At 41.0% G+C, this 27,696-nt stretch overlaps 1 protein-coding gene across 1 annotated transcript; it reads left to right on the plus strand.

Moving 5' to 3' along the window:
- On the plus strand, window positions 1–27,626 carry MTTP (microsomal triglyceride transfer protein; the record flags this gene model as incomplete). Its single annotated transcript, XM_080631402.1, has 18 exons — window positions 1–61; window positions 4,770–4,957; window positions 5,509–5,652; window positions 7,816–7,923; window positions 9,222–9,338; window positions 10,429–10,568; window positions 11,405–11,555; window positions 15,072–15,229; window positions 16,139–16,307; window positions 16,877–16,984; window positions 17,972–18,184; window positions 19,218–19,429; window positions 20,031–20,128; window positions 20,230–20,351; window positions 21,101–21,328; window positions 26,008–26,132; window positions 26,452–26,622; window positions 27,458–27,626. 18 exons carry the CDS (start codon window positions 1–3, stop codon window positions 27,624–27,626), a joined length of 2,682 nt encoding a protein of 893 aa, XP_080487528.1.
- Window positions 27,627–27,696: the final 70 nt, after the last annotated feature.

Below are 27,696 nucleotides of genomic sequence, written 5' to 3' on the forward strand. Positions count from 1 at the left end.
ATGATTCTTCTTACTGTGCTGTTCCTTTGCATCATTTCCACCTACTCAGCCTCTGTTAAAGGTAGGTCTGTACTGGGCTTAATTCAGCTTTTGGCTTAGCGGAGGCATAACCAGTGTGTGTATGCAGGTCTGTTTTGCATCAAAAATTATCATCTTTACTCACCCATCACTGAGTAATACAAACTCGTTTAGTAATTACAAAGGTTTAGGCACTTGTGGCGTTCATGTCAGCAGAGGGGATAGAGGAGTGTTTTCAGGTGCACAGGGCCAGCAATGTGAGCCAGGAGACTGAGGATCTTGACCTTGCTTAGTCAGGACATGCTGTGGGGGCACCAACTTGAAAGAAACTATTCACACACTCAAAGTTAAACACACAGAAGGGCTTTGGTGGAGCAGAGCCAGGAAGTGCTAAGGGTTCTCCAGGTTTCAGCTTCTGAGCAGTTGAATCGGCTACCACTAAAGTCAGTAACAAGCATCCCGTTAATTTCATGGGAAGCTTGCTCTGCAATAAGTCATGAAAACCTGGGTGTCTGCACAAGCTCTGGGAGCAGGGTTTTACTCAGGTCTGCTGACAAATGTCAAGGGTATGAAATCTGGAGACTGCTCACTTCAGCAATGGCAGTGTGTGAAGCAAGGAAACATGTCTTTAGTAGTGGCCCTTTGTGTACAACCTGACATTAAATTTAGAAGAGCAGAAACCTTAAAACGTGAGCCAACACCTAGTTTTCAGTCTAACAAGTATGTTTTTATTATGATGAGGAGCAGGGAGGGGGCATGCCATCCTAGGTTCAACTATTAGAAAGGCTGTAGAGGTGCTCTCATGGGTGCCTCCCTCTGTTCCCTGCAGGGCATCCAGGACACTGTGTCAGTGTAAGTACACAGCAGCATCTTTCCTCCCTATGTCCATACCCCCTTATGACAGGAGTTATAAAGCAGAGAAGTTTGCAGGTAGTTGCTCTACCCATGAGTGTAATGCCAAGTAATGATTATGGCTAGATACTGATGTGCCATATTTCTGGTATCTGCTTGTTCCAGCTTCTCCTTAACATCAGTTAAGCAAAGCTACGTCTTGGTATGAAGTAATACTTCCTTGTCACTTCACATCGCCAGGATACCCAGCAAGGATTTTCTCATTAATTAGTCTTCCCTTCAGCTCTGCCAGGTCTTCTCTCACTCTTGCGCAGGGAGATTGAGATCTAATTTACTGGCCCAAGTGACAGAGCTGGGATTAGGATGAGTTTTTTACCTTTTTACTGTGTTTTGGAAATATGGAAGGAATATTCTTTTCAAGTCAGCAATATCAGTGCACATGAAATTTTCTTACTGCAGTTCCACTTGAAAAGTATCTTCAAAGAAACGGATGGGGCTTGCTTTTAAAGCTATCCAGTATCAGAAACAGTGGCAAATGTAATTTATGAAGGTAGAGCTAGCAAGTAGTTAGAGACACACATGCTGTGCATGCCATATGTATTAATAAAACGCACAGGGCTTGACAGCTGTCTCTGCTCATGCAGTGTAACCTTCTGTATTATACAGTATCATGATTTAATTATAGAACTGGCATGTTACCCTTAATGACAGACACTTAAAATTACTAGTCAAACTATGTGTTATGCACTCCACCTTGAAAGCAGGCACTTCTGACCCCAAGAGAGCATGGCCAATTGCAGTCTTATGTCCATCCCTCCTTCCTTCTCAGTCAGTGGGACGTTTGCTATCAGCTGAAATGGTAATTGCTGTATGGGCGGCATGGATTCCAGGGCTGTGCTGAATACAAAGGAAACAGCTTCTGAAGGCAGGCTTTTTTTTAAGAAAATTTTATATCAAAGATGTAGGAATATAATTTTTTAAATAGTACAGGTGTTTTCTTCATGAAAGATGGTATGAAAATTTAGTTACACTGTTTTGAATACTGGTTCTGGGAAGTGACACTGTGTCTCTGTCCCTCAACCACCAATATCCCCCTTGCCTCTCAAACTGACCACGTTACCCAATTGTCTCTCTTGGCTTCCTCATTTGCACTGGGGTAAGCGCTAACCCCTTGGGAACTGCTTTATCTCTGCTGCTTCTGTTATCATGATCCACTGCTGGCTTACCCTTTTCCATCAGTGAGACCAGTCTTGCAACCAAAGGTGTCTTCTGTCCTGGCTCCTGTAGTGTTTTCCACAAATTAAATGGTGAAAGCTTTCCGAACTTCTTCTAGCTCCCAGAAATACTTTGTGATTATGTATCTCTTCCATGACATTTGCAAGAAGCTGCTGTGTCATTTGCTCACCTATATCCTTCAGGAGGAAGAAGCTCTTTTGTACATGGGGACCAGCAGGTGCTAAAAGGGAGGAAGAGGGAAGGAACACTTGAAAATTGGAAAAAGATCTATAGGTTGAGATGTGGGAAAAGGAAGTGGGTGGGTGAAAGATGCTTTTAACTGAAAAGAAAAAGGGAGCGAAACCACAAACATCCACCTTAACTACTAAGACATGTCTCTCAGCACCCAGATAATTTTTCTTTGACATGCTTGCCCCCCACCTCTTGCTTTTAGATGGGACTCTGTCACCCTCTGTGTTTAGAAAGCAGCTAGTGGGTGGCATTCATAATACCGGAGCTGATATTAAATCATCAGCACTGCCATTTCCGCTGCAAATGAAGGACATTTTGAACCAGGAGGCAAGCAGCTCCAAGGTACAGCAAGGAACCACGGATGTCCCAGAAAGCTGCAGCCACCTCTGGGCAAACACTGAGCACACTCTGCTCTCAAGGGCAATGTAGCTTCAAAACTGATAGGAGTAAGAGGAACTGGGGAAGGGGTTAGGAAATTCACAGTAAACTGAAGGAAAGGTTATATACGTCTTAGTCACTTTGTTTTGAAGCAGACGCACAAGACATGCAAAACCAGAAAAGCCGTGTCATGCCAACATTAATGCTTCAGCCTCCCTGCAAAAACAAATGAGCTATACGTCATGCAAACAGGCTGGTCTCCCTGGATTACCAAATTTGTTGTGCCACATCTCCAGCAGGTGTAAAGCATAAGTCAGTTTAGTTTGGTGTAACTTTGCCAATTTACGCAACTTACAGACCAAACATGGTGGGGTGATCATTTTCATCAGGGAAAGGTTCTATAAAGCTGACCTTCATCTACTGCTATGAACAGGGGAAGGAAGCCAATGAAACCTTAAGAAAGGGGGTTTTGGACCCTTGGAGGACTGCAGAATATATCCATCCAGCCATGATGGAACTATACTATGCACTATACCTACCTAATTGGGATTTAAAATCTGAGAGTGAAATAAGGCCTTGATTTTCTTTTTTACCAATACAGTGATTTGTAATTTATTTAGCAGAGTCAAATAAAACACTAAGGGACATGGCATAAAGCAAGATAGGCTGCTGATTCTCTGCAAGGGACTTTGAACACACTGATTACATTACAGCATGCTTAAGAATTTGTCTTGAGATGTTTTGATAGATTATATTTTTTCCCTGCACTTGTCATAAGACTGAGTTGCTTCTCCCTGAGCACAGCATTTTGCTTTTCTTAGATTGACTCTGTTATCATTTCTGCTCTGTAATTTCTGAACTGCATGAAGAAATTCCCAACAGATTCAGTGGTTCAGCATTTGGGTCTGAGAGGCTAGTGCCGTGCTGCTTACAGATAGCACCTAAGGTCACTGTATGTGTGTTTGCTTTGTGGACGTAAGAGCACTTTGTGTTCAGCCAGCCTCTCTTCTTTTCCCTTCCCTCTACTGACTTCACCAGTTTTTCATGTCAGGAAGAGACCTGTGTAGCCATCCACACCAGTGGAGGGAAGGCCTCAAAAGGAGTGAAAAGGGATGTTGTGTATACCCTTCATGACAAAATATTTGAAGGGTATTCAAGAAGAAATTGATTCTCCTTAGACAAAGATTTTAGGGGCATGGTCTTAATTCCTGTGCCTGAGGCTGGGTAGAGTTGTGACACTGGTGCCACACATTCCCCATGTGGCTGTGCATGAGGCAAAAGAAAGAGAAGATAGGAAATAGTGTGGTAGTAAGCAGTTTGATGAAGGAAAAATATAAGTCATTTGTATACTACCGATTTCGAATCACTAGGGAACAGTCTGAGTTGTTGTTAATGCAGATGGAAATGGCACCGTAAATTTTGTATGCAAATTGCATTTATGCTAGAATTTGGCTTTTATATGCCTTAAAATACATCAGTTAACAGCAGAGGCACAGCTAAAGGGACAATTCTTTAGTTTAAAGAGCAAGGGCTTAATTACTTAATCTAAAAATATTTTCACAATATCTTCTTTTCATTCCTATCACCCCCAAGTAAAGCTCAATGGAAAGATTCACGATAAATGTGAAATAGATGCAGGGAGCAATTTCTGTTGGCTCCAACAGATTACATTAGTGCATTTCAAATTGCTAAGCATACAAATTGCATGATTAGTTACAGTATTCGGAGTTGCAGATAATTTTGGATCAATTTCTAACTCTAATATGTCCGAAGTAAAGAATTTTACTTTCTTTTATTTGTTTAAGTATAGAGATAGAACAAAGGATTTGCTGTATATTTTTATCTTGAATATATAGGATTAGTGTCAACTTAATCATGAAAATCCCCCAGCTGCTCCAGTGGGACAAGCCTCTATAATTAAGGGTAGCAGGTTCAGTCCCATAAATTTTTTGTTGGCAACTAATTTTTTCATTTTTCTAAAGCTGTTTCTTAGAAAAAATAACAGATTATGTGAATCAGTCAATTCTAAAACACTGTTTTTGCTTCCCAAACAGGGCACACTACTGGACCAAGCTTAAATAATGACAAGCTATATAAATTTGCTTACTCGACTGAAGTGTATGTTGATCGCGTGAAAGCATCACTACAGAAAAGTGCAGGATACCGTCTTTCTTCTGGTGTGGATGTCAATCTCTTATGGAGAAACCCTGAGAATGATGATGACCAGTTGGTCAAAGTTACGGTAATGAATGCCATCAGACAACTTAAAACATGCCCATTTATCTAACTGCAAATCTAATCTTGAAGAACTCATTTTCAGAAGATGAGCTAAACATTTTATTCTGCTTATGACCTACAACCAGTTTCTTTGATAAACTGATTCATATAGAATAAGACTCACAAGAAAATACCTAACATCATAAGCCAGAACTTCAGAATATCTCCTGTATTTTGAAGCGGCTTCATACAGCTTCTACAGTTTCAAACAACTGATGTGCAGGCACCTACCAAGGGACAATAAGTTATCTGAAATTCTCAGTTCTAGCTGAAAATCAAGACATTTGCTAAATACAAACAGGGCTTGGTACTTAGTTTTATGGTGAATTTTTCTGCCACTAATTTTCCCAGTGGTGAGTGCTGGTTTCTTTTGAAAACATAGACATAGTAATCATGCAAGATTAATGATCAGAACCAGAAATGAAAAATAAAAAAGACATATTAGGTGATTTAGCTTACCCCAGGCCAATGCTAGACTGCTCTCTACACAAATTTTCTCTGCTTTTACTTTGCTAGATAAAAGATGTTCAAGTTGAAAATGTGAATGAACGTCCAGCTGCTAAAAACATCTTCAAAGGAAAAAACACAGAGAAGATCATTGGGAAAGAATATCTGCAAGCTTTACAGAGGCCTATGGTTCTTGAGCTAGTCCGTGGAAAAGTAAGACCCTGTCTTTTAAAATTCAATCCCTAAGGAAATCTGAGACAAATCTTTTCTTACAGGCTTGGAGAATTCACTCTCCTTTCAGAGTTCTTAATATGCCATAGTGTCTTATCGTTCTATGTAGAATGTTTGGGGTTGGAAGGGACTTTAAAGCTCATCTAGTTCCAACCTGCCAGGGACAGAGACACCTCCCACTAGACCAGGTTGCTCAAAGCCCCATCCAGCGTGGCCTTGAACACTTCCGAGGATGGGGCATTCACTGACTTCTCTGGGCAACCTGTTCCAGTGTCTCACCACTCTCATAGCAAATGAAATACTATAGTTTAGAATAGACTGTAATTCACCTGTACAAGGGGCCCTTCCAGCCCAAGCCTCTTGTGCATTGAGAACACCATACATTATGGAAGTAAACAGCCACAAATACGTGAGTACACATGTAGATATATGCACAGTTGCTGTGTAAGATATGTGCTGTTGACTCCAGTGAGGCCAGGATTTTATCCAAGGTGTGAAGGCAGAAAAAGAGATACAGTTTGTGATGAGGGAGGTTATACTGAGTCTGTGAGGAACAGTGTTAATCACCCTTATCAAATATAGCATGATAGCTTTTCCCACCTCTCTGGCTTGATTATTTATTTCAGTGTCACCTGCAGTTTCAACAGTCCTGAGTTAATGAGCTTGATGCTAAAAGAATGATGGCTTTTCATGTTGTTCCTCTACTGGGAAACTGTCTTCAAAATTCAGAAGAGAAGGGACACTGAGGAGGTGTGTTTCAGTGGGTGCCTGGTTTTGCAGCCTGCCCTGACAAAGCACTGAAGCATTGTCTCACTGCTGGATTTCCCGCATTCAGTTGCAGTTCACAGAATCCCAGTTTCACTCAAAAGTAAATACATCTCCCCCTCTTTTTCCCTGTGGAGCTGCTGACTTGTCCCCTTGCACTTAGCCTACTGCTCTGGCCAGGTGGTGACAAGGCTTGAGCCATGGCTGCTCCTGCCTCCTCTCTATGCTCCTTCTCCCTCCCGTTGCTTGTTGTGTTAGGCCAACAGCCCTGCTTTCCCCTCTGCAGCCCAAGCAATTCTCAGCAGGTGGGACGTGGGTAGAGAAGCAGTGAGAAAAGGAGGAAGGTTGAAGGTCACACTCCCTCTTCTCTTCTGCAGAGCAGAGTGAGGGCTGTGACATCCTATCCTGCAGGGTCTTTACCTCCTGCTGTAAATAGGCACTGAGCACATAGCCTGTCCGCCAGCTCAGCCTACTGAATTGCAGCTGCTATCAGGCCTGCTCAGTAACTTTCAGACTCAACCTTGTCATCAGTTTTACACAACATAAAAAGAAACAGGACAGCACTGGCTCCCAACTGTACTCATCCCTAAATGAGAACAGAGGTATACAGAACACCACAGTCAAAATACATCTGCTTCTAACACACTAAGCAATTCACACTAAGCTAAGATTGAGATGCAGTATTAAAAACTTGTGCTTTTTCTCTGGTAACAGGATCTGTGCACTCCTTTTATGATTTCTCTGTGGTATGATACTTTCATCCCTGGCATGGTGATTTACTTTCCAGGATTGCCCTGAGATAACACACTGATTGTACTTACAGTTCTTGAAAAAAAAAGAGCACTTTTAAAGCACCTTGAATGTGAAGTGGAGGTGCAAAGTCTTCTTACCAGAGGAGAGGCTCAAGCCCAACAGGTGACCCATGGAAGTGCAAAGGTTGTGATGCATTTGACACGTCATTTAAGCCATTCTAACTGTAATTTACCTGTGATTCATTCTGGGTTTTTGTAATCTGTGGCTAAAGTGCAATAGATATTATGCCCCTGTGAGGAGGGATTATCTGAAGAGTATGTAGAAAAATGAGTCACTTGTGCAATTATGTGAAGTTTCCCATTTCCCTTCATAATTATCTCTAATTAACAGGAGGAAAGATGCTCACTGTACTGAAACTGTACTTAGGTACAGCTGAAGCCCTAAATATGTTTGTATTGTTATTGCCAGGCCTTGCAGACCCTGGAGTTTGTTTAAATAAGGGCAAAGGGTCCAAATTCAGCTTCTCAATCAGAAAAAAAACCTAAAGGGAGTTTTTCTAGAAAGGATCCTCACTATTACTTTCTCATTTAATCGAATTTGTAACATACTTGGGTTTTATTCCTACAGGTCAAAAACTTCTACTCATACGAAAATGAACCTGCTTTTACTCAAAACATTAAGAGAGGTCTGGCAAGCCTTTTCCAGCTGCAGCTGCACTCTGGTCCTGCCCATGAGGTATGGTGCTAAATCTGGCAAGAAAACCATCATCAGAGAAAAGGGCAGAGCCCAGTCTGCTCTGAAAGACAGACCTGTGGCTCCTGCTAACTTCAGAAGGCATGTGACAGAAATCAGCCCTTTGATTGCATTTGAGATTGGGGATGTAAAGACAGTCTTCTGAATATTTGGTGACAAGAGGTTCTCCTCCCCCTCTACTCTGCCTTGGTGAGGCCGCATCTGGAATATTGTGTCCAGTTCTGGTCCCCTCAGTTCAAGAAGGACAGGGAATTGCTTGAAAGAGTCCAGCATAGAGCCACAAAGATGATTAAGGGAGTGGAACATCTCCCTTATGAGGAGAGGCTGAGGGAGCTGGGTCTCTATAGTTTGGAGAAGAGGAGACTGAGGGGTGACCTCATCAATGTTTACAAATATGTAAAGGGTGAGTGTCAGGATGATGGAGCTAGGTTTTTCTCAGTGATGTCCAGTGATAGGACAAGGGGTAATGGGTGTAAACTGGAGCATAAGAGGTTCCATGTGAACATCAGGAAAAACTTCTTTACTGTGAGAGTGACAGAGCACTGGAACAGGTTGCCCAGGGGGGTTGCGGAGTCTCCTACGTTGGAGATATTCAAGGCCCGGCTGGACAAGTTCCTGTGTGATGTACTCTAGGTTACCCTGCTCTTGCAGGGGGGTTGGACTAGATGATCTTTTGTGGTTCTTTCCAACCCTCGGGATTCTGTGATTCTGTGACACAAGTCAAGTTGCTGCACTTAACATAAAGAATTGGTGAAAATCCATTTTCAATTCTTTTATCAATTTAGCAGAATTTGGTAATAAACCGACTTACACTAGGTCACTATAAAAGAAATTATACTGATGTTTAAAGTCAGTTTCCTAAGCTTACTTCAGTGGATTAGGCCATTTTAAATCAGAGTAACCACACAAAGTTAAACAATGGTTTAGGCACATCCATTTAACCTGACTTACACTGTTAAGTTTCTACATCTGTACAGATGAGCAAAGCTGGAAATTAACCCGAATTCATGAGTATAGTGCCAGCTGCCAGATGTTTCCTAAATTCTTTGTTTAAGCAAACGTTGTTACTTTCCTTCATAGCCATCTAATAAAAAGCACCCTGCCTATCCAAAGCAGGTAGTTAGAAACACTGATACCTTCAAAACTGATAAACTCAAACAGTGCAGCATCTCTGGTACAGGATTCCAACAGCGGAGAAAATAGTTCCTCTTTAGAAGGTGCTCTGGGGTCCAAAAGGTAAATTCAAGAAATTGTTGTAATATGACTCTTTTTTCTCCAAGGTGGACATATCTGGGAAGTGCAATACTACTTACCATGTGCGGCAAGATCAAGTGACTAAAATAAAAGACCTTGCCTCTTGTGAAATACAAAAACAAGGATTTACCAGCCACAACCAGGTATGATTTCTTTAACAAAATAAAATCTGTTCTGCCCATTTAAAATATATTTTAGCAGCTATTATTCATTTTCTCAAAAGTTCTAGTTCAAATTCTACATGTGCATCTAGTAGTATTACTAGAACAAATTTCATAGGTAGTACCAATGGGGAGAACAGGGGATGGATTCTCCTCTCTTGAATGGATTCAAATGTTTTTATGTAAAACACCTTGGTTCAGCTGACATTAAGTACAGCACGCAAATTCACATAATTTCTTTGCTCTCATCTATAACATATTTTAGTTTCTATGCAGATTTATGGCACTTTTGTCTTGACTGTACTCAAGTTTTAATTGATACGAGGCTTCATTTCCTTTGGGGGAAAACACTAGGTACAGTCACAGTCATAGTGAAAAGAGCAATCTTTTTCCCAGCTGCTAAGTCACAGCATTCAGTCTACACAATAAATGCCAGGTAACTGAAGCACTTCTATGGCCTTAATGGTCCTCCACTACTAGTAAATGCCTTTCTAACCAGTTACTACTGAATGCCAGCTGGACAGCTGCTGAAGGCACTGAGATTCTCTGCATCAGAAACTGACCTTCCTCTGCTCAGAGGAGTACAAAGGTAGCATGTACTCTCTTAATAAACTGCCTTAACACTACGACTGAATTCCTGATTTTCACATTTGCCACAAAGACTTCACGTTGTTTACAAACAGATCAAGCAAGGTGGCTGGCTTTGCTTCTCTTGTGTGAACATGACAATCTTATTTACAAGACATTTTCTTGGAAAAGCTTTTATCTCATTTAAGATGTTCTTAGTTGCAGCCTGCTCCATAACTTCCCCACCTCCTCCCTTCCCTCCTGTCCCCTCCCAGCACACACTGAATTTGAAACACATAGTGCAGAAATGATTGGCTTCTTGTAGAAGGAATTCTTGACAAGCTGGTATATAGGCTTAGCTTGAGATGTTGTCAACCCACATGCACCTTCCTCGTTGGCTCTATTGAATTTCAAGTTTTGCTCTGATTTGGAACTGTGAGCTGTTTTCCTATTCTGTTGTTTACTGATCAGGGCTTTTCCTGGTTTATTTTCTCATTATTTTCAGATTTTAGATGTCAGTAAAAAAGCCACATCTGCCACAATTTATGTGCTGGAAGACAGTTTCTTTAAGTCCATTAAAGCAGAAGAAAATTATGCTTTGGTTCTGAATTCTCGACGAAAAACAGGTGCCAAAATAGTGTCAAAGTAAGTTGGGCAATTTGACTGTCACTGATAGTAGCAGGATGTCATGGTTCTAGTCAGGTTATATATGCAGGTCATAAGATCTAAAACTGTAAACCCTCCAGGTAAAGATTTAGGCCTCTTTTGTATCCATATGGTACCAGGTTCAACTTTGATTGAGGGCTATACCATACTGCAAATAAGAAATAATGGCATTCATAAGAAATTGAATTAAAACAGCTGGAATTGGCCAAAATATTTTAGGCAAGACATTACTTCTGCTTGTGTTCTGTTTCTATGTCCTCTCATTTCTTAAGAAATACTTCCAATGGATCTCAATTTCTAGTATGTGAAAGTTCAGAAGTATAGAAAACAAAATCTGCTGCATAAAAAGGAAACAATAGTGAAACCTAGTGTGTTATGCTCCACACTCCACCACCCTGGAAGTCTGGAGATACTCATGCAAGATAAATGATTCAGGTATCTTCTTAGTATTATGATATTAGAAAAATGTACATTCAGACTCCCACTTTCCAGATCTTATGAACAAATACATGAAACATTTCAGAATGTATATGGCTGTTTATCAGGTGCTATAAATCCATACTTATAAAGTCTATTATTTAGGTATTTTATGCCATATACCTCTAGCAGTAATTCTGCTGGTATCAGATACTTCTGCTACCTTAAAAAAGCCATAGGCTTGCCACGTTCTAATCATTTTAAGATAAAACTTCATTAAATCTGTGTTGCATATTTTTGGCCTGTGGAGGGTTTTTTTGGTTTCCTCTTGCCATGATTTCTTCATTTCTGCTCTAACGGTTAAGTTCTAATGGTGTCTTCACTGTATGGATACACAGGCAGAGGCTGCAACTGAAGTCAGTAGAAGCTGGGCCTGGACTGATTGCTGAGAAGCAAGTGGCGGGTGTTATCAAGACCTTGGACTCCAGTTACGTTGCTGTGTCACTGGTAGCAGAGCCAGTCAAATCCAAATGCAAAAAGTGTCCTTCAGTAAGTAAACACAAGCTTGTTGGACGTCAAGTTCGTTGACTGAGCAGAACAAGTGTGAAAGAACTTTCTGTCCAAACAGCCCGCTAGCAGAGGTCTAACACAGCAATATAAAATACACCCCGGAGTGGGGAGCACAGCAGTGATGAAATAGTGCTCCATCACACAAGGGTGTTTTAAGGTCTACTTCTAAAAGTACCAACCTTTTTGTTTTCTTTCAAAGATTAAGTGCAGTATTTCTCAAAACCACTAGAAAATACACCACCCTTTTGCTTTATCTCATCTTTGCCGACTTTGAGTTAGCAGGAGCTACTTTCCTCTGGAAATGTAGTGGTAAATTACTTTTAACATAGTTGGCCAGTGTTTAGAAACAATTCTGACATGGAGGAGCTGAACTGCTCCTAGAAATTAATGGTAGTTAGCCATTCCTTAGGCAGGCTAATTATTTATTGGTAATATATCTAGTCTCTTCTTACTGCCCAACCCTGAAGAAAGTAATTTATTTAAAAGACTTTATAGGTGTTTTATAAATATAAAATAGGACTTCAGTACTCTTGGCAAGTCCAATACTATTCTCATTTTTCCCCTGGAGAAAAAACAAACAAACAACAACTTGGGTTTTATATTGAAGACATCTAAAGACTACCAAGGGCTTGGTACCTTAAATGCACCATCTTTCATTTTACTGATCCTATGCGTCATAAATTAATATAAATTGCCACAGTGATTGTTAGGAAACAGTTTTAATGATATTGTGGAATGAATTTAGCAGTGGATGGGAACATCAATTTAAAGACTATTATTCTCTATCAGTTTTTGATAAGCAAGATAAGGCTTCTATTCAGCACACCTTATTTTAATCCTCTGGAGATACTCCTTATGAGCACAAATACCTTACTATATTGGAACTTGTGCTAGTTATTTGGAAGTAGCATTGCACCCTAATAATTTATGTTGTCTAATGCTTGTTGAGCTGCAGAGAAGATAAAAAACATGTGTTGGGGGAAATGAAATAGAAATGATGCTGCATGCGTGCTGGAACAGTTCTGAGCAGGGAACATCAAGGGATCTTAAAAGAGCAGGGACAGGTGCTTTTTCCCTGACTCTGTTCGTCAGGGTTTGTGCTGACCAATTTGTCACTTGGAACTGAGTTTATCATAATACTTATAATTTCCAGACCAAGATAACAAACATAGGGTATAATTCCAGAGCACTGCCTGGGGACTGAGCTATACCATTATAAACCTAATGGCACGATGAGAATGAAGTCCTGCTTTCTCACTGTATTTTACAGTAGCTGCTATGAAAAGATGGCATCTATAAACAGAACACTGTATCCAAAGCAGCAACATAACATTTGGTACTTATATATCATAGTATACATTAATGCCATGCTGACATGGTATGCTCAAGACTTTTATGTTTTCAAAACCCTTTTTAAATCATAACAGGTCTTATCTCTATCTATGAATTTGGTAAAATAACCATTACTGTTCCCACTTCACAGATGGCAGCATTAGCTTACATGATGTTATGGCCAACATTTACATTTAAATTTAGGCCTAGATTTCTGGGTTTGGAGATCATAAAGTGTGCTCTTTTCAGACGAGCTCATGGTTCTTACATTTTTTTATGCTCCTGGTTCCTACAAGAAAGGATGCTTGCCCCAGAATAAGGTGGGTTTGTTCTGTCTTGTGCAGCCAGCCTTTGTAGGTTTGTAAAGCAGCTGTCAGGTACGGATATTCAAAACCAACTCCTGCTTAGTTTAGGATCTCTTGGTTTGTCTTGAATTTTCCTAGAGTGTCCACAAAACCTCTGGTCTGACTCTCTGTTCCTGACAGAGATTTTTGTCCGAGCTCGGCTGAGTTCCCATGTGGAAGTTCATACATCTGTCCCTGAATCCTTGGGGTATTCGATCCACACTGCCTGACATTCACATCAGCAGAATGAGGCTCCTTGCAAAAGACGGTTGTGAATGCTGTTTTTTAAAGTCATGGTCACTGCAGGAGACGGCTGCTGCTCCTTGTGGCAGATGAATGGCTACAGCACCCCCCCCAAAGAGGAAGACTTGACCTTCACTCTCTTTTGTTTGAGATGGCTTCAACTCACATCTCCCACCTTGGTGTCTCTAGGGTACAGGCCAAGCTGACTAACAGCAACCCACACAGCCGGGATCTGCACAGGAGGAAATACAGGATCAGTGAGGTTACAGATTTTTTGCTCGGCTATGGTGCAGCCTCAACAGAGGGAATAGAAAATATACACACACACACACACACACACACACACACACACACACACACACACACACACACACACACACACACACACACACACACACACACACACACACACACACACACACACACACACACCACCCCCATGTTTATCCAGTTTCAGCTTATAATAGCCACACTGACCTTGGTGCTAAGTACTAATCACCAGTTGAGGTTAGCAGACCCATCTGTGCCTCACAACACAAGCTCCTCCCAGCTGGTCATTAATCCTCAGGAAATATCCTATGTCTCAATCATTGTTGCCTAATTGTTGTTTGTTACAGTTGATGGAAGTTGCACTCTGTACTGCTGAATGATACTTCTATTTGTGGGCAGGTTCAAGTGCCATTGCCTAATACAAAACCCTTGAAGAGAGGAAGTATTTTAGTAAAGGTCAAATGGGTGTTAGTGTTATTTCCCACTTGGGAAAACTGCAGTAAAAACTGCTGCAAAGAACAGCTGAGTTTTCACCAAGGAATGTTCTCGATAATTTGAGATAACAGAGGCAAAGGCAAGTAAGAGAGGAAAGGTCAAAATACCTGCACTGGTTTCTTATGGGAGTGTGTCTAGAAGGACAGATATAGGTGCTTTGGTACCATGTTGGCTCATTCAGGTCAAAAATGTGGTGCATGGAATAAATATAGCAGCAACATATGACGAGGCCAATACCTGTTGTAATGCCATCTTACCTATCATTTTGTATAATAACCACAAATCTCTCCCTATCTTATGCAGGTTTATGAATGAAAAATGGGAAGTACTTACGGGACATTTACTCCTGTTCCATAGTAACCAATTAAAAATTACCATCTTCTAAGAAAATATGATTACTTTGTGAATTGGGAATTGTGCATTGCCCAATCTAAAAAAAATTCTGTAGGAGAAAGTGGAAATGGAAGGCAAACACTGTATTCACCAGAAAGCACTGTAAATTTTCAAGAGAAGATAATTCACCTTATTGTAGTTGCAGTATAGTCAGGTTTTGCTCCAAAGTAGGTTGCATTTAAGGCAGTGTATGTTATCAGGAAAATACTAAAGTGTTGGAAGAGTGAAAGCTATAGAAAGGTTTCAAAAATATTTGTGCTGAGATGCCATAAATAATACTTAGCTAAAGGATGAGCAATCTATTGAATTTCAGCTAATTTGAGCAATAGCTGGCCCACATATCTGCATTTAGTAATTCTGATTTTGAGAACAGAAACCACAATCTAAAAAACTTGACATAATGTGAATTATTTTGCAGCTTTCTGAACACTGGAAGAGCATCAGAGAGCAAATGTATCCTGAAAAACTCTCCAAAGCTGAAGCGGCAAAAAGCTTTTTGTCCTTCATTCAGAACATCAGAAAAGCTACGAAAGAGGAGATACTGCAGGTTATTAGAAGTGAAAAGAAAGAACTTCTGTAAGTCATTATGAGCAAGCTTTCAAAAGGTTTAAGTTACTGAAAACTGCAGAAGGACAAATTGCATGCGAAGAGATTCAATTATACTGGTGATGTCCTAGCAATGCAAACCCCAGTGGTCAGTATTGTCTACAGGAACAGGACTTTTTTCTTAAACTGTGCTTGTTCCTGTGGTATAATATGAGCAGTGTGCTGCAAATATCTACTGATACGATATTTGTATCTGTAGATTGTATCTACAATACATGGCAAACATGCTTTGTAGTTTACGCAAAGGTTCTCATCCTGACTGCTTGTTCTGAAACACTCTATAACTTGTTCTTGCCTTGCCCATTTTTTTCCTTCAAATGGAAATACATCCAACCAGTTCATGCCTGGTTATTGTCCTAATATTAGAGTTTGGGTGTGAACAGCATATGCACCTAGGCTTGGGGGTTGGAAAGCATTTCCGAGTATCCTACCATACAGTCAGTATCTTTCAAATAAATTATAGCAGTTGTTAATAATGGAGATAAACCTGAGAGTAACTCAGATAGTGTAGAAGCCTGCTCTCTAATTGTCACTGTGTATGTAGAAATGAAACACTTTTTTCCATTTACAACCTTGTTCTGTAAACTTTAAGACACCCTGAATAGTTCTGGGGGTTTTAATACTTTCTTTGTCCCATATTTGCATACATTCATATATTATTATCCGTGGATATGAATAATTTCTGGAGTACATTTACCATTTTGAGGAGGAAAAATTCAGGGACACTGTTTTTTTACCAAGAAGAGTAAAAAATTCTGTCTCTTACCTGCACTAAAGAGATCTTTCAGCACATTAGCTTCTTTATTTCTATAAGCAGCAAAGTCTTTTCAGTATTCTCTAGCTCATTACAATGATATCTTCACTTTCACTTCTGTGTAGCCCGCAGATAGTGGATGCGGTAACCTCTGCTCAGACCCCGGAGTCACTGGAGGCCATACTGGAGTTTCTTGACTTTAAAGATGAAAGCACTTCTCTCCTGCAGGAGCGATTCCTGTATGCTTGTGGATTTGCTTCTCACCCCAGTGAAACGCTCCTGAAATCTTTAACTGTAAGTCAAAACATAAAACAAATACAATGCAGTTAATACTCTTGAGCCTTATCCCTGTCAAAGGGAATGGGAAGAAGAAATGACTGTTCCTGTTTCCAGTTTTCCTTTCCTTATGCTTTCCAGAGTTACCTTTAGGTGTGCCAGCAGGATATAGCCTGGAAACAACAAAAATCCATAAGTCCAGACTGAAAGTCTATTTAATCTGTAAAATGTTATCAATATCTACTACTTTGAAAACAAACTTAATTCTGACTCTTAGCAAAACTATTTGAGGATTGCTTGCTTGTTGCCTTCTCAAAGTCTTGTGACCATTTAACATGATATTTTTAAACACAGCTTCAAAATGAATCTATTTGAGATGCTGAATGTAACTCAAGAAGAAAATGGCAGTCAGTTATTATATGTAATGATAGAGCAGTGCTCTGCTTAGCCTGAGCCCAAGCCCTTGTGGTCATCCCTGTCTTTGCATTGCACTGATGTTCACAGGAAATGAGGGAGGGTGTTCAGCCCACTACAGACTGTGGTTCATTGTATTCAGAGAGACTCACAGCATTACTTTTGCATAACAGGCTAAGTTCAAGGAGGATATTGCAAATGAAGAAATAAGAGAAACTCTTGTCACTGTCATGGGAGCACTCATCAGGAAGCTGTGTGACAGAGAAGGCTGCAAGCTTCCAGTGAGTATCTGCTGTTCACAGCTGGCCAAATTCTGCTCTGCAATGCATGTAAATGATCTCTGCTGATGTTACTGGGAGAGCATGAGAGACATGGGAAGCATATTCCCCCCTGTTTTAAAATAAGCCCATAAAATCCTATGTTTGACAGATAAAGGGTTAGGGATTTGTTTATTTGTTTGATTTGGGGTTTGGTTTGGTTTGGTTTTCTATAATGACATTGATTTTATCAGCTTTAGGCTTTATTCTGGTGTCTTCCCATTTCTCCCAGTTTGCCCTTCTTTGACAGAACTTTTTGTCACTGCCTACTCTGTCAGCAGAAACAATACTTTTGCTTCTTTGTCCAAAAGCTTTGCATGCCCTCAGAGAAACACTGGCAAAATCAGGACCTCTTTAATATTTGCAATCACTTAGGTAATTTCAGCTCTGTGAAGAAGAAACATTGGTTCAAGTACACAACTCTACCCCAAATATGCATAGAACAACCAAGGAGGAAGGCTATAACCTTGACCATAGACTGAGTAGATGCTGGTGATCAGACAAGGCACGGCTACCTGCTAGATCTGTGCTGTTTAGGATTGCAGCACACTGCTGGAAAGACACAGAGCACCTGAATGCCTCTAAGGAGTCTGTTTTTCCTTCCTCTGTTAATTGCCAAGTGCTCTTATGACATTATGTTATGAAGCACTAATGAACACTTCTCTTGAGTTTTTTTGTGGGGACATGTTGACCCCACAAGTAAGACCTGAATCAGGGGAAGAGCAGCTAGCAAATGATAAACCTATAGATCAGGTGTCACCATGGCTATAGCCACTTTGTTTATGCTGAAGGAAGCCATCCTCATACAGTTTGCAAATTACACTTTTGCTAACTGTGCAATGGAGCTTTGAACCTGAAACATGCTAGAACCCAGCCTTCCTCCTCCTGCTTCTGCAAGGGAAAAAGATAGCTTTATGATCACCATTTAAAGATGCTGTTGGCTTTCTCTAGGCTGTTGTGGAAGCCAAAAGGTTGATTCTAAATAGACTGGAGAAGGCTAAGAAAGATGACAACGTGAGGATGTACCTGCTGGCACTGAAGAATGCACTCCTTCCCGAAGCAATTCCACTGCTTCTGAAGTATGCTGAGTCAGAAGAAGGGCCCATGAGCAATCTTGCTGCCACTGCCTTGCAGAGATATGATCCTTCTTTCCTCACCAAAGAGGTAAGAAAACATACTGCCCAAGAAAAGAAGTGCAAGAGACTGGATTAAAGATAAAGCGTAAATTAACAAGAGTTCCTTTGTCAGTCCCACTCTTTTCAAAGATGCTCCACATGTTTTACTCTTACCTCCAGGAAATTATTTCTTAGTTTAGCTCTAGTTCCAGCCAGAAAACTCTATACATTCCTGGTTGCCAAATCCCAGCTCCCAGTCTGCCAGTGCTATTCAGCCTTTGGTTCCAGAGCCACACACAGCCATTGAAGGTGGCAAGCAGTCTGCAAGGAGAACTGTTCTTCTTTCACAAGAGCGCTGCCTTCTCTGTGATGTACAGGAGACATTAGGAACATTTGGGCACCTGCATAACCAAGCAGAATGCATGAAGTAAGGAGGCTACATCTTACCTTGTAGCCTCCAAGAGTAAGGGAAGAAATAACAGAACATGAGGGCCTGCCTCTGCGGCATTACGCTGCATCCCATTCCACAGCTACTGCTGGCAGCTGTGACTGAGGTTGTCAGGGTGCTGCTATGCAGTGAACATGCTAGAGGCCATTCTGTCAGTGAGGCTACATGGCTTTCCATGGACTTATCTGTAACAAAGATGTGTCACAACTTCTCAGGGACATGCGGCCACCAAAGGCACAATTTAGAAAATTAATAATGCAAGATTCTTCACTTTTTTAAACTACATTGTCCCTTAACAGTCAAAGAAATCTCTCTTGATCTTGCCACTGCTACAGTATTTTGATATTAGTGCTTCTACTTATTTACAGTCCTGATGTGGAAATCAGTGTGGAAGGCTGCACTTAGACTGTGGCTGAGAAAACATAACAAATGACCCACTTGCCCATGTGGTCACTGAACTACACAGCTCTTACATTCCAAAAGGACCATGAAAAAACAGGGTGCTGAAAATACATTCTTAAGTATTAGCCTTAGCTGTGGAGCTAGCTTAAGCTGATATTATAAACAATATTCCAGTCTGTACTTCGCTCAGTCATCTGTGTGAGCACTGACTGAATAATCTATTTCCTGACAGGTGAAGGAAACAATGAACAGGATATACCACCAGAATCGCAGAGTCCACGAAAAGACAGTGCGAACCACTGCAGCTGCTATCATCTTAAACAGTAACCCATCCTACATGGAAGTGAAAAACATCCTGCTCTCCATTGGTGAACTGCCTCTGGAAATGAACAAGTACATGCTCTCCATGATCCAAGATATACTTCACTTTGAAATGCCTTCAAGGTACATTAAGTTCAGTATAAATAAATTCAGGTCATCCTTATTTCTGTGCAGAAACCCAAAGAACACACATGTTCTCATGAATTTCTACTGTAAAATTTAAGGAGAGGATAAAAGGATGCTTCATTTTCGTGTCACTGAAAAGTATTGATATTTCAGAACAAATATCTGCATTTCAGACTTTCATTGAATAGCTATTTGCATTTTCAGAGGTACAAATAAGAATTAGGCATCTAACTTGCATTACGGCAAGAGATGTCATCTGTTGGTCTTACTTCTTTCAGTTGGGCTCAGAAAATTCTAAACATCACAGCACTGTTGAAAATCGTCAAAATATCTCTTCTTCTCAACACCACTGATTTTCAAGCAAGACCTTTGCTTGCCTTTCTATCTATGACTGCAGAGAGTAGCTCAACTGGAAAAGACACTCTGGGTTAGGGCAGATTTTTAGTGTGAAAATGTGAGGGTTTTGAAGACCTTCTTTCCTATTGGGAAATTCAGCCTCTCTCAAATTTGGAATTTCTACAGAACAGTAATACTTTGGTACTACAACATGTTTGTGTCTCTGCGTTTTCATTTGTTTGTTTGTTTTGGAATACCACAGCAAAACAATTCGGCAAGTTCTGAAAGACATGCGTGCTCACAACTACGATCGCTTCTCCAAGACGGGCTCTTCCTCTGCCTACTCTGGCTATATTACACGTACGTAACCACAAAACTGCCTTTTAGCCCTGCTTGTATTCCCAAACACTTGATTAATCCACTAGTTTAGTCACAGGTACCTTCTTCCTTTTTTAATTAAGGTGGTCCAGATGTATCATCTACATACAGTCTTGACATCCTCTATTCAGGCTCTGGCATTTTAAGGAGAAGTAACCTGAATATCCGAATTTTTGATAGAAATGCTGAACTTCATGCCATCCAGGTAACAGCCACACTCTATATGAAAACTCTACCAGTATGTGGGCCTCTTCTTACAGTTTCTAAGTCAATTCAACTGATGCTTAAGTTTGCTGCACTTGGCAGAGAACAAGCCAGTAACAGGAAAAAAAGAAACTCAGAACAGCCAATAAGGCGCATGTTCACATATACAAAAAGACAAATGTTTTGTTCTGTATCATGTATCAAGTTTTGTTTCTGGTTAAAGCCTGTACTGTTAACCTGATATAATCAGTAAAATCTTTGTGAGTTTGTTTGGGTGTAACACAGAATAGAAATACAAGGAGGAGATCAAATGTGTGAATCAGAGATTTAAGTGAGATTCCTCTATTTTGGACTTTTGTTAATGTTGGCTAATATCTCCAATACTATAATGCTCCTAAATTTCTGCAAGACAAAAAATGTGCAGTGGAACATCTTTGGGTTTTCCTTCCAGCTGTCTGTGGGAAACAGTCATACAGAAAAAAGAAAATCTGTTTGAAAGCAGGCTCGAGATTGTGATCTGTATTGTGGGCAAATAATTCTGCCTGCATCTAAAGGGAAGAAACACGCCATGAGATTATTTCATTTTCCATTTTTCTAACTGCTTTACTTAGTTCCTTTAAGTCTTAACCTCATACTGTTTAATCTACAACTACATAAAATTAAGTCAGGCATTAAGAAAACGTGTAGGGTTGTTAACAACTTGGGTCAGGCAGAGTTTTTCACTGATTCTGTATCACTATTGCTTCTTAGGTGGTGATTGAAGCTCAAGGTCTGGAGTCCATAATAGCTGCAACTCCTGATGAAGGCGAGGAAAACCTGGACTCCTATGCTGGCATGTCAGCCATTCTGTTCGATGTCCAACTCAGGCCAGTTACATTTTTCCAAGGGTACGGTGATTTAATGTCTAAAATGTTCTCAGCAACTGGAGATCTCATTAACGTGGTGAAAGGACTTATCCTCCTGACAGACTACTCACAGGTACCGATAGCACACTGCTTGCTTCTTTTTCTGTCTCTTAAGCACGGATGCTCCCTCCCCCACACCATTGTTGTGGAACATCTTATTTTCTTTCTTTTTCATGCTGATATACCTGATCAATGTTACATTGGCTTCACTCACTATGAAAGCAATATAAAAGTTACAGGTATTAAAAAACAGTGTGAAATTACATGAAAAGCAATCTAGAGCAAAGGTGAGAACATGTATCATTTTAGAAAACAAAGTAACACTGAATAAAAGTGAATCCAACTGAGTTTCCTGTAGAAAACTCCTATTGCTACCACCTGTGGCCTCACCTCCCACAGTTTCTTGTAATAAGTATTGTCCCATGTGACCACCTAAAGTTTTCTCTTCACAAGTGGTCCAGAGACCTTACGTCCAGTTAGGCCATAACTGTCAAGTATGGAATGAATGAGTCACTGGTACTCAGACTTTCCCAAATAACTAACCTTCAAATAACAATGCTAAGAGGTCTTTAACCTTATTGCTAGGCAAAACAAGGAATTAAAATGAGGATTACGTAGCTTTTATACAACTGTTATACCAAATAGACTGTTAATATTATGCTCAAATACAGACTCATGTATTAATATAATCAGCTGCATAATGTATTACTGAAGGACAAAAATCTAGACATCTCTCTGAAAGTGCAGGACCAGCACTTGGTTTGATATTTTTGCTCTTCCCAAACAGGAATCCCCTTAGAACCTGTGGATTTAACCATGAGCAGCACTCAACTCAGGAAATATCTGCACTCAAACTTTACTTTTTGCTTTTCCCCTTTAATTCTTGGCAAAAGAAAACGCCAAAAGCAGATTATGAGAAAACCTACTCTGATCAACATTACACTGAAATACCCCATGCACATGGCAGCCTTCCTCTTCCTGAACCCAGCTCAGCCCCTTTATAACTATTAAAAGTCTAGAGGGCTTTCCATGTAGCCCTCTAGACGTATGTAGTCAGCACATATTGGCTGACTAAAGTTCATTCCAACAACACACTATGGTTCACACACAGATTATTGGCAAAAGCTTTATCATGACCTATTCAACAAACAGACTGCAGAGGTGAGAAAGATAATCATGTTCAGTCCTGAGCATATGAGCATGGTGTTTACAGAACTAAATATTTCCAACTGCTGTGCGTGCACTGAGCTCCATACATACCCTGGCTGAATCAGCTGGCTGGGCACCCTGAAAGCTCTGCCAGCCAGCAGATTCTCCAATCCTCATCTTTGGAGAACCTCACTGAAGTCTGGGGCACACCAGGGCTGGGATTGCATCCCATTTTTAACAGCACCTGGGTGTAACATTTTCGGTCAGTCACTGACTCTCTGGAAGCTTGGGCAGCAATGTGATGAGGTGGGATCCCACCTGCTTTCTCTCTTTGGTTGCCACTATCGCACTTGCTGCCTAAGCTCTTTGGGACTCAAGTAGTGGACACAACTGAAAGTGTGTGTTCCCAACCAAAAAAGGCACTTGTTCTTACCTCTACACCCCACAAAGACAAAAAATATTTGAAGTGCTGTTGAACACAGCTTCAGGATGAGCTGCATTTTAAATACAGCATAGCTTCCTAAGAATGCTCTTACAGATAGGTTCCAGGTCGATAGCAACATCAGCATGGTTTGGGCACTTCCACGTAACACAGTTAAGCTTCGTCATAAGTGCCCTCACCTGTCAACCTACAGTTGAACTATGATTACAACTGTACCAGAAAATGCTGACAGAATGGAAGTATGAATGGTGTAACACTGGAAATGAGGAAAAACAGTGCAAGAGAGACATAACTAATCTAGCTTCTTGATAGCTGAGTACTACCTCCACGTTCCCTGGTCAGTGTGGACATACCTTGCCCAGAACATAAGGCCCTTCACAAATTCATAGTGTAGACAATCAAGCCAAACGTGGTTTTATCTTCTTTCAAAGAAGAAAATCAGGCATGGAAAACACAACTCCCATTCTGATACCAAAACTCAGTGTGCCACAGTTGGCTGCAGTGATTTCAGAACAGGCAAAACCCAAACATAAGATACAAACAGCGCATTTTAGATCAAACTTCAGAAGGATGGCTTGGAAGCCAAGACTGGAACTTCAAAACAGGGGAAGTGAATCGTCAGACAAACACCTGTGTAATATTCGTGTTGACATTTTTGCACTGGTGCAGCCTGATGTTGAGAAAAGTTATTTTTAAATATTACAGAAATTCTGCTTCCCTATAAGAATGTTCATAAGAATCCTTTTGCACAGAAAGACCAAAACTGAGTAGTACTTAAAGTGCTGTCAAATCTGTCAAATAACTTGCCGTGCCCCCCCCCCCCCCCCCCCAATCTTCTCACCCCAGTTATTAACTCTAAACTGCAGTAATCACAATAGGCACATTTTGGAGAGGTGATTTCCAAGTTAATAATGATGCTTCTAAGCTTGGGCTCCTGCCCACCATCTGTAACATCTTTTCTCACATAACTGCACCAACTGAAGTCTGAATGCATTTTGCAGTTCTCACAGAGTTCTCTGAGGGCTAAGAATAACCATCCAGAAGTTATAATTCCCTATATAAACAGCTCTCATAAAACTGTTTTTGAGACCCCTAAGGCACCTACATTAAAGTTCAGTAGTGTTAATATTTCTCCTAGGCAACACACCTGCTAGAAGCACAGAGAAATTAAATACTGTATTAATAGGTCAGAGAATCCATTTGAAAGCCAGACCCCAGTGGAAGATAGCCAGCTCCCAAAGAAGTGTCTATTTCAGCAATCTCTGCATTGCATTACAGTAGCACTGTCAGTGCAGTGCGTAAAGAAACTTTTCTTATTGAAACATGGCACATTTCAGCATTCAGTGACAAACTAACAATTCTGATCTTTCAGATTCCATTTTCTACTGCAAATGACATACAAAGCTTAAAATAGGAAGGGAAAGGAGGATACTGCTCCTGAGGAGGCTGGGTTGCTGTGATTTACACCTCCCGTCAGCCTGGATTGGATCTGCACATGAGGCAAAGGACAGGACTAAACTCTAAATAAGGAAATGGATGAGCTGGTAAAACACAGGACAAGTGCTCCTTAGGTTCTCTTCTGGTTTCAGCGACAAACCTGACTTAATTTGAGGTAGCCTTTAAAGCCTTTAACTGTGCAGATACTGAAAACCAAGCCTACTCTAATATTTTTAGGTGCAATTTGACAATGCATCTAAAAATAGCTGCTCCTCTGGTTGTGTGTATGTGTCTCTGCCAGATTGTATACTGTTACCTCCTCGCTCCTTAACAGTTACCCACCAATTCAGTTCCAATTAAAAGCAAAGTCAAATAAAGTAAAACAAGCTTTACCTCCACACCTGAAGAGACTGACAAGTAAAGTATTCCTTGGCCCACTGCAGTCAGTACAAAAACTCCTTTTGACTTCAGCAAGGGTCAAGCAACTGATTGCCGAGTTGGCTCTGCAAAGGAGATTGTTCCAGAGATTTGTTTACCCTAAAAAGTGAAGCAGCCATATACAGGCATCATAATCACCCAAGTCCTTGGTTATGGCAGGAAAACTAATGCTCTGAATAAAAACCTCCCTAAATGTTGCTCCTTGCTTTAGGGATTAGAAAGCCAGCCTGTCTCTGCTTGCTTCTTTCTTAAATCTTGGGACAGCATTAGCTGGAACCACTGAGCTACTGAATATCTGAGAAGAGGAACTTTCAAAGTCCCTGGACATGGGGAAGGGGGAGAAAATTGGGTATTCATATGTCCTACAAATGCTTGCAAGATTACAGGTGCTGAGAATACCACAGGCACAGAAACCCAGGAGGAGGGAGGAAACCACCTGGGAGAGAGGAGGATATGCCCTGTATATGAGGGACATGATCAAAATAAACTTTTCCCAAATTAATGGTTCTTTTAAAACAGTGAATTAAGCCACTAGTTCTTAGGGAAGCAGGACAACTGTATAAAGCGAGTTTGAGTGCCAAGCTCAGTGAACCTTAAAATCTTGGCTGGGTATCAAAACATAAAAGTAATGAGCTGCCATGACCCTGAGCTGTATTATCACTTCTGAAACAGGCTCCATGTGATGAGTTTCCAGCCCAGCTGTAGAACTTTCAGGAAGCCATGAGTCCACTTGATTGTTGACTTAAAATGCATTAAAAGCAAACCCATAGTGGCAATTAAGGCACATTAGCTAACGTGTTTGACCACCCAGCCACCGCAGACGTAATTCCTGCCATACAGTGGGTTCAGAGCCACTACACACTGCACGACTGCTTAAAGCACTGTGCATCCTACTGCCAGTATGGGGCTGCCTTCAGGTGTACAGAAGAAGTCACACTGCACTGCACCACTGCTGCAGTGAGTTTAATGACGCAGCTGAACTGCCAGCAGAGCCTCTGTGAGACAGAGGCCATGATACCCCTTGCAGTGACACTCATTGCAGAAATTATGCCAGCTGGCATATAGTGGAGAGGGGAAGGATGCAAGGCACTTGCCTTAGCTTCATCTCCATTTCTAGGGACTGAAGTACATCAGAGATGCTTTGTCCACCCTTTCAGAAAAGCCTTCTATTCCTTTTCGTTCCTGCAAAATTATGAGTGCTATGTTGGCAGTACAAAAGGGAATAAGGAAACCACTGAGGTCTGCAGTCAGTAATGGGGGTTACCTGTGCTTTCTGATGGCTCTAGGAGATCCAGCTGCAGTCTGGGCCGAGGGCCAGCGCGGAGTTCCTGGGTGGCCTGGCCATTGACATCTCAGGAGGGATGGAGTTCAGCCTGTGGTACAGGGAATCCAAAACCAACATCAAGAATCGGTGAGATACTCCTGACATGCACTATAGCTGTAGAGGCTTCTGAGCCCTGGTAGTCCAAATGAGAAGAATTTAAATATAAAAGACCGTGCAGATGAGTTAAAATTAAATAAGTTATCTGCATGGGAGAACATTTGTACTTCTTTCCCTTTCCATCTGGGTAATACCAGTTCCCACTGGTCTCATCTGAATTTATATCGCTTTACCTGAAGAACAGGCTCCTTTCTTCAGTTTTCATGCATGGATGATAGGACTGTTTGCAATTTAATTTCCTCTTTCTTAATGCGTTTTGAATTAATTGCAATGCCTGAATTATTTGCAGGGTAGCCATGTTTATAGCTGGTAACACCGAGGTGGACTCCTTCTTTGTGAAAACTGGCGTGGAAACCACTTTTGAAGTAGAAACAACATTAGACTTCATCTCCACGGTGCAGTTTTCACAGTACCCATTTTTAGTCTGTATGCAGATGGACAGAGTCGATTCTCCATTCAGGTAAGAACTAAGAGCACACAATTTCTGAGGCTTTCTTCTAGCCAGCTGCTGAATCAGAAACTTGTGGTGTTCACAGCCACAAGAGATTAACAGAGGCCAAACTTCAGCCTAGCACAGTCAGATGCAGTGTAGGCTGTTACAACCTCTCTCCCAACCCATTCTCCCCTGTCTCCAACCGCTGAGATTCAGAAAGTACCTTTTGAGGATCACAATGTACCCCTCGTGTATGATCAGTTCTGATAGTGATCTGAAACTCTGCCAGCAGTAGTTCTCTACCACACTGTTGAGAGATGAAGTCCATAGCTATAAACTAGCTGAAGTGGAAAGTTTTTTCATCATCTGCTATTTACTGGCATCAACAAATGTATCTGGTGTGTTAAGTTCTTGCAACTGTCATGTTCTATCATATTTTATTAAGGCACCAACTTACCTGAAAGCTAAACAACTGCACAATAAGATAGAAAAGATGCTTTCCAGTAGCCAAAGAGTGGCAATTGTATTGCCATGTGAGAGACTGGGTTTACTACTTCCTCCTAATCCCTATTTGCTAAGACCTAAGGGCAATAACATTTGCAAAGCCTGTGCCAGATTTCCATTCAGGCTTTTCTGATCCAAAAGGTGGTAAGCCTGAGATGCATTAAAGAACTCTAGCACCTCCAGAAATCCTAAGAAAACAGTACCTGCTATTTTGCAGATATTACAACACTTTCTGATCACACCTACACGTGATGGAAGTGTAATCTGTAAGTAAAGTGTTTATCTCTAGCATCACCTACATGGTACAGATTTTGCATGTATTTGTTAATGCCAGACCAACCATTTTGTGTCTTCACAGGAGTGATGTGACTAAGTATGAAAGTCTACCGTCGGGCAGACGGTACACTGCAAGGAGGGGGAAGGCAGAACCACTGGCAGGCAACGAATACCCTCTCCATCAAGAGAATTCCAACATGTGCAGGAAGGTCATCGGCGCCAAGTCTGATTCCTCCAGCAACTGGTTTTGAAATGAGCACCTGAGGTTTTGCTTTCCTGCAGCTGTGGCTCCCTCAATGACTTCAGCTTGTACGTACCGTA

This window comes from Psittacula echo, assembly GCF_963264785.1.
Source record: "Psittacula echo genome assembly, chromosome: 1".
NCBI lineage: Eukaryota > Metazoa > Chordata > Aves > Psittaciformes > Psittacidae > Psittacula > Psittacula echo.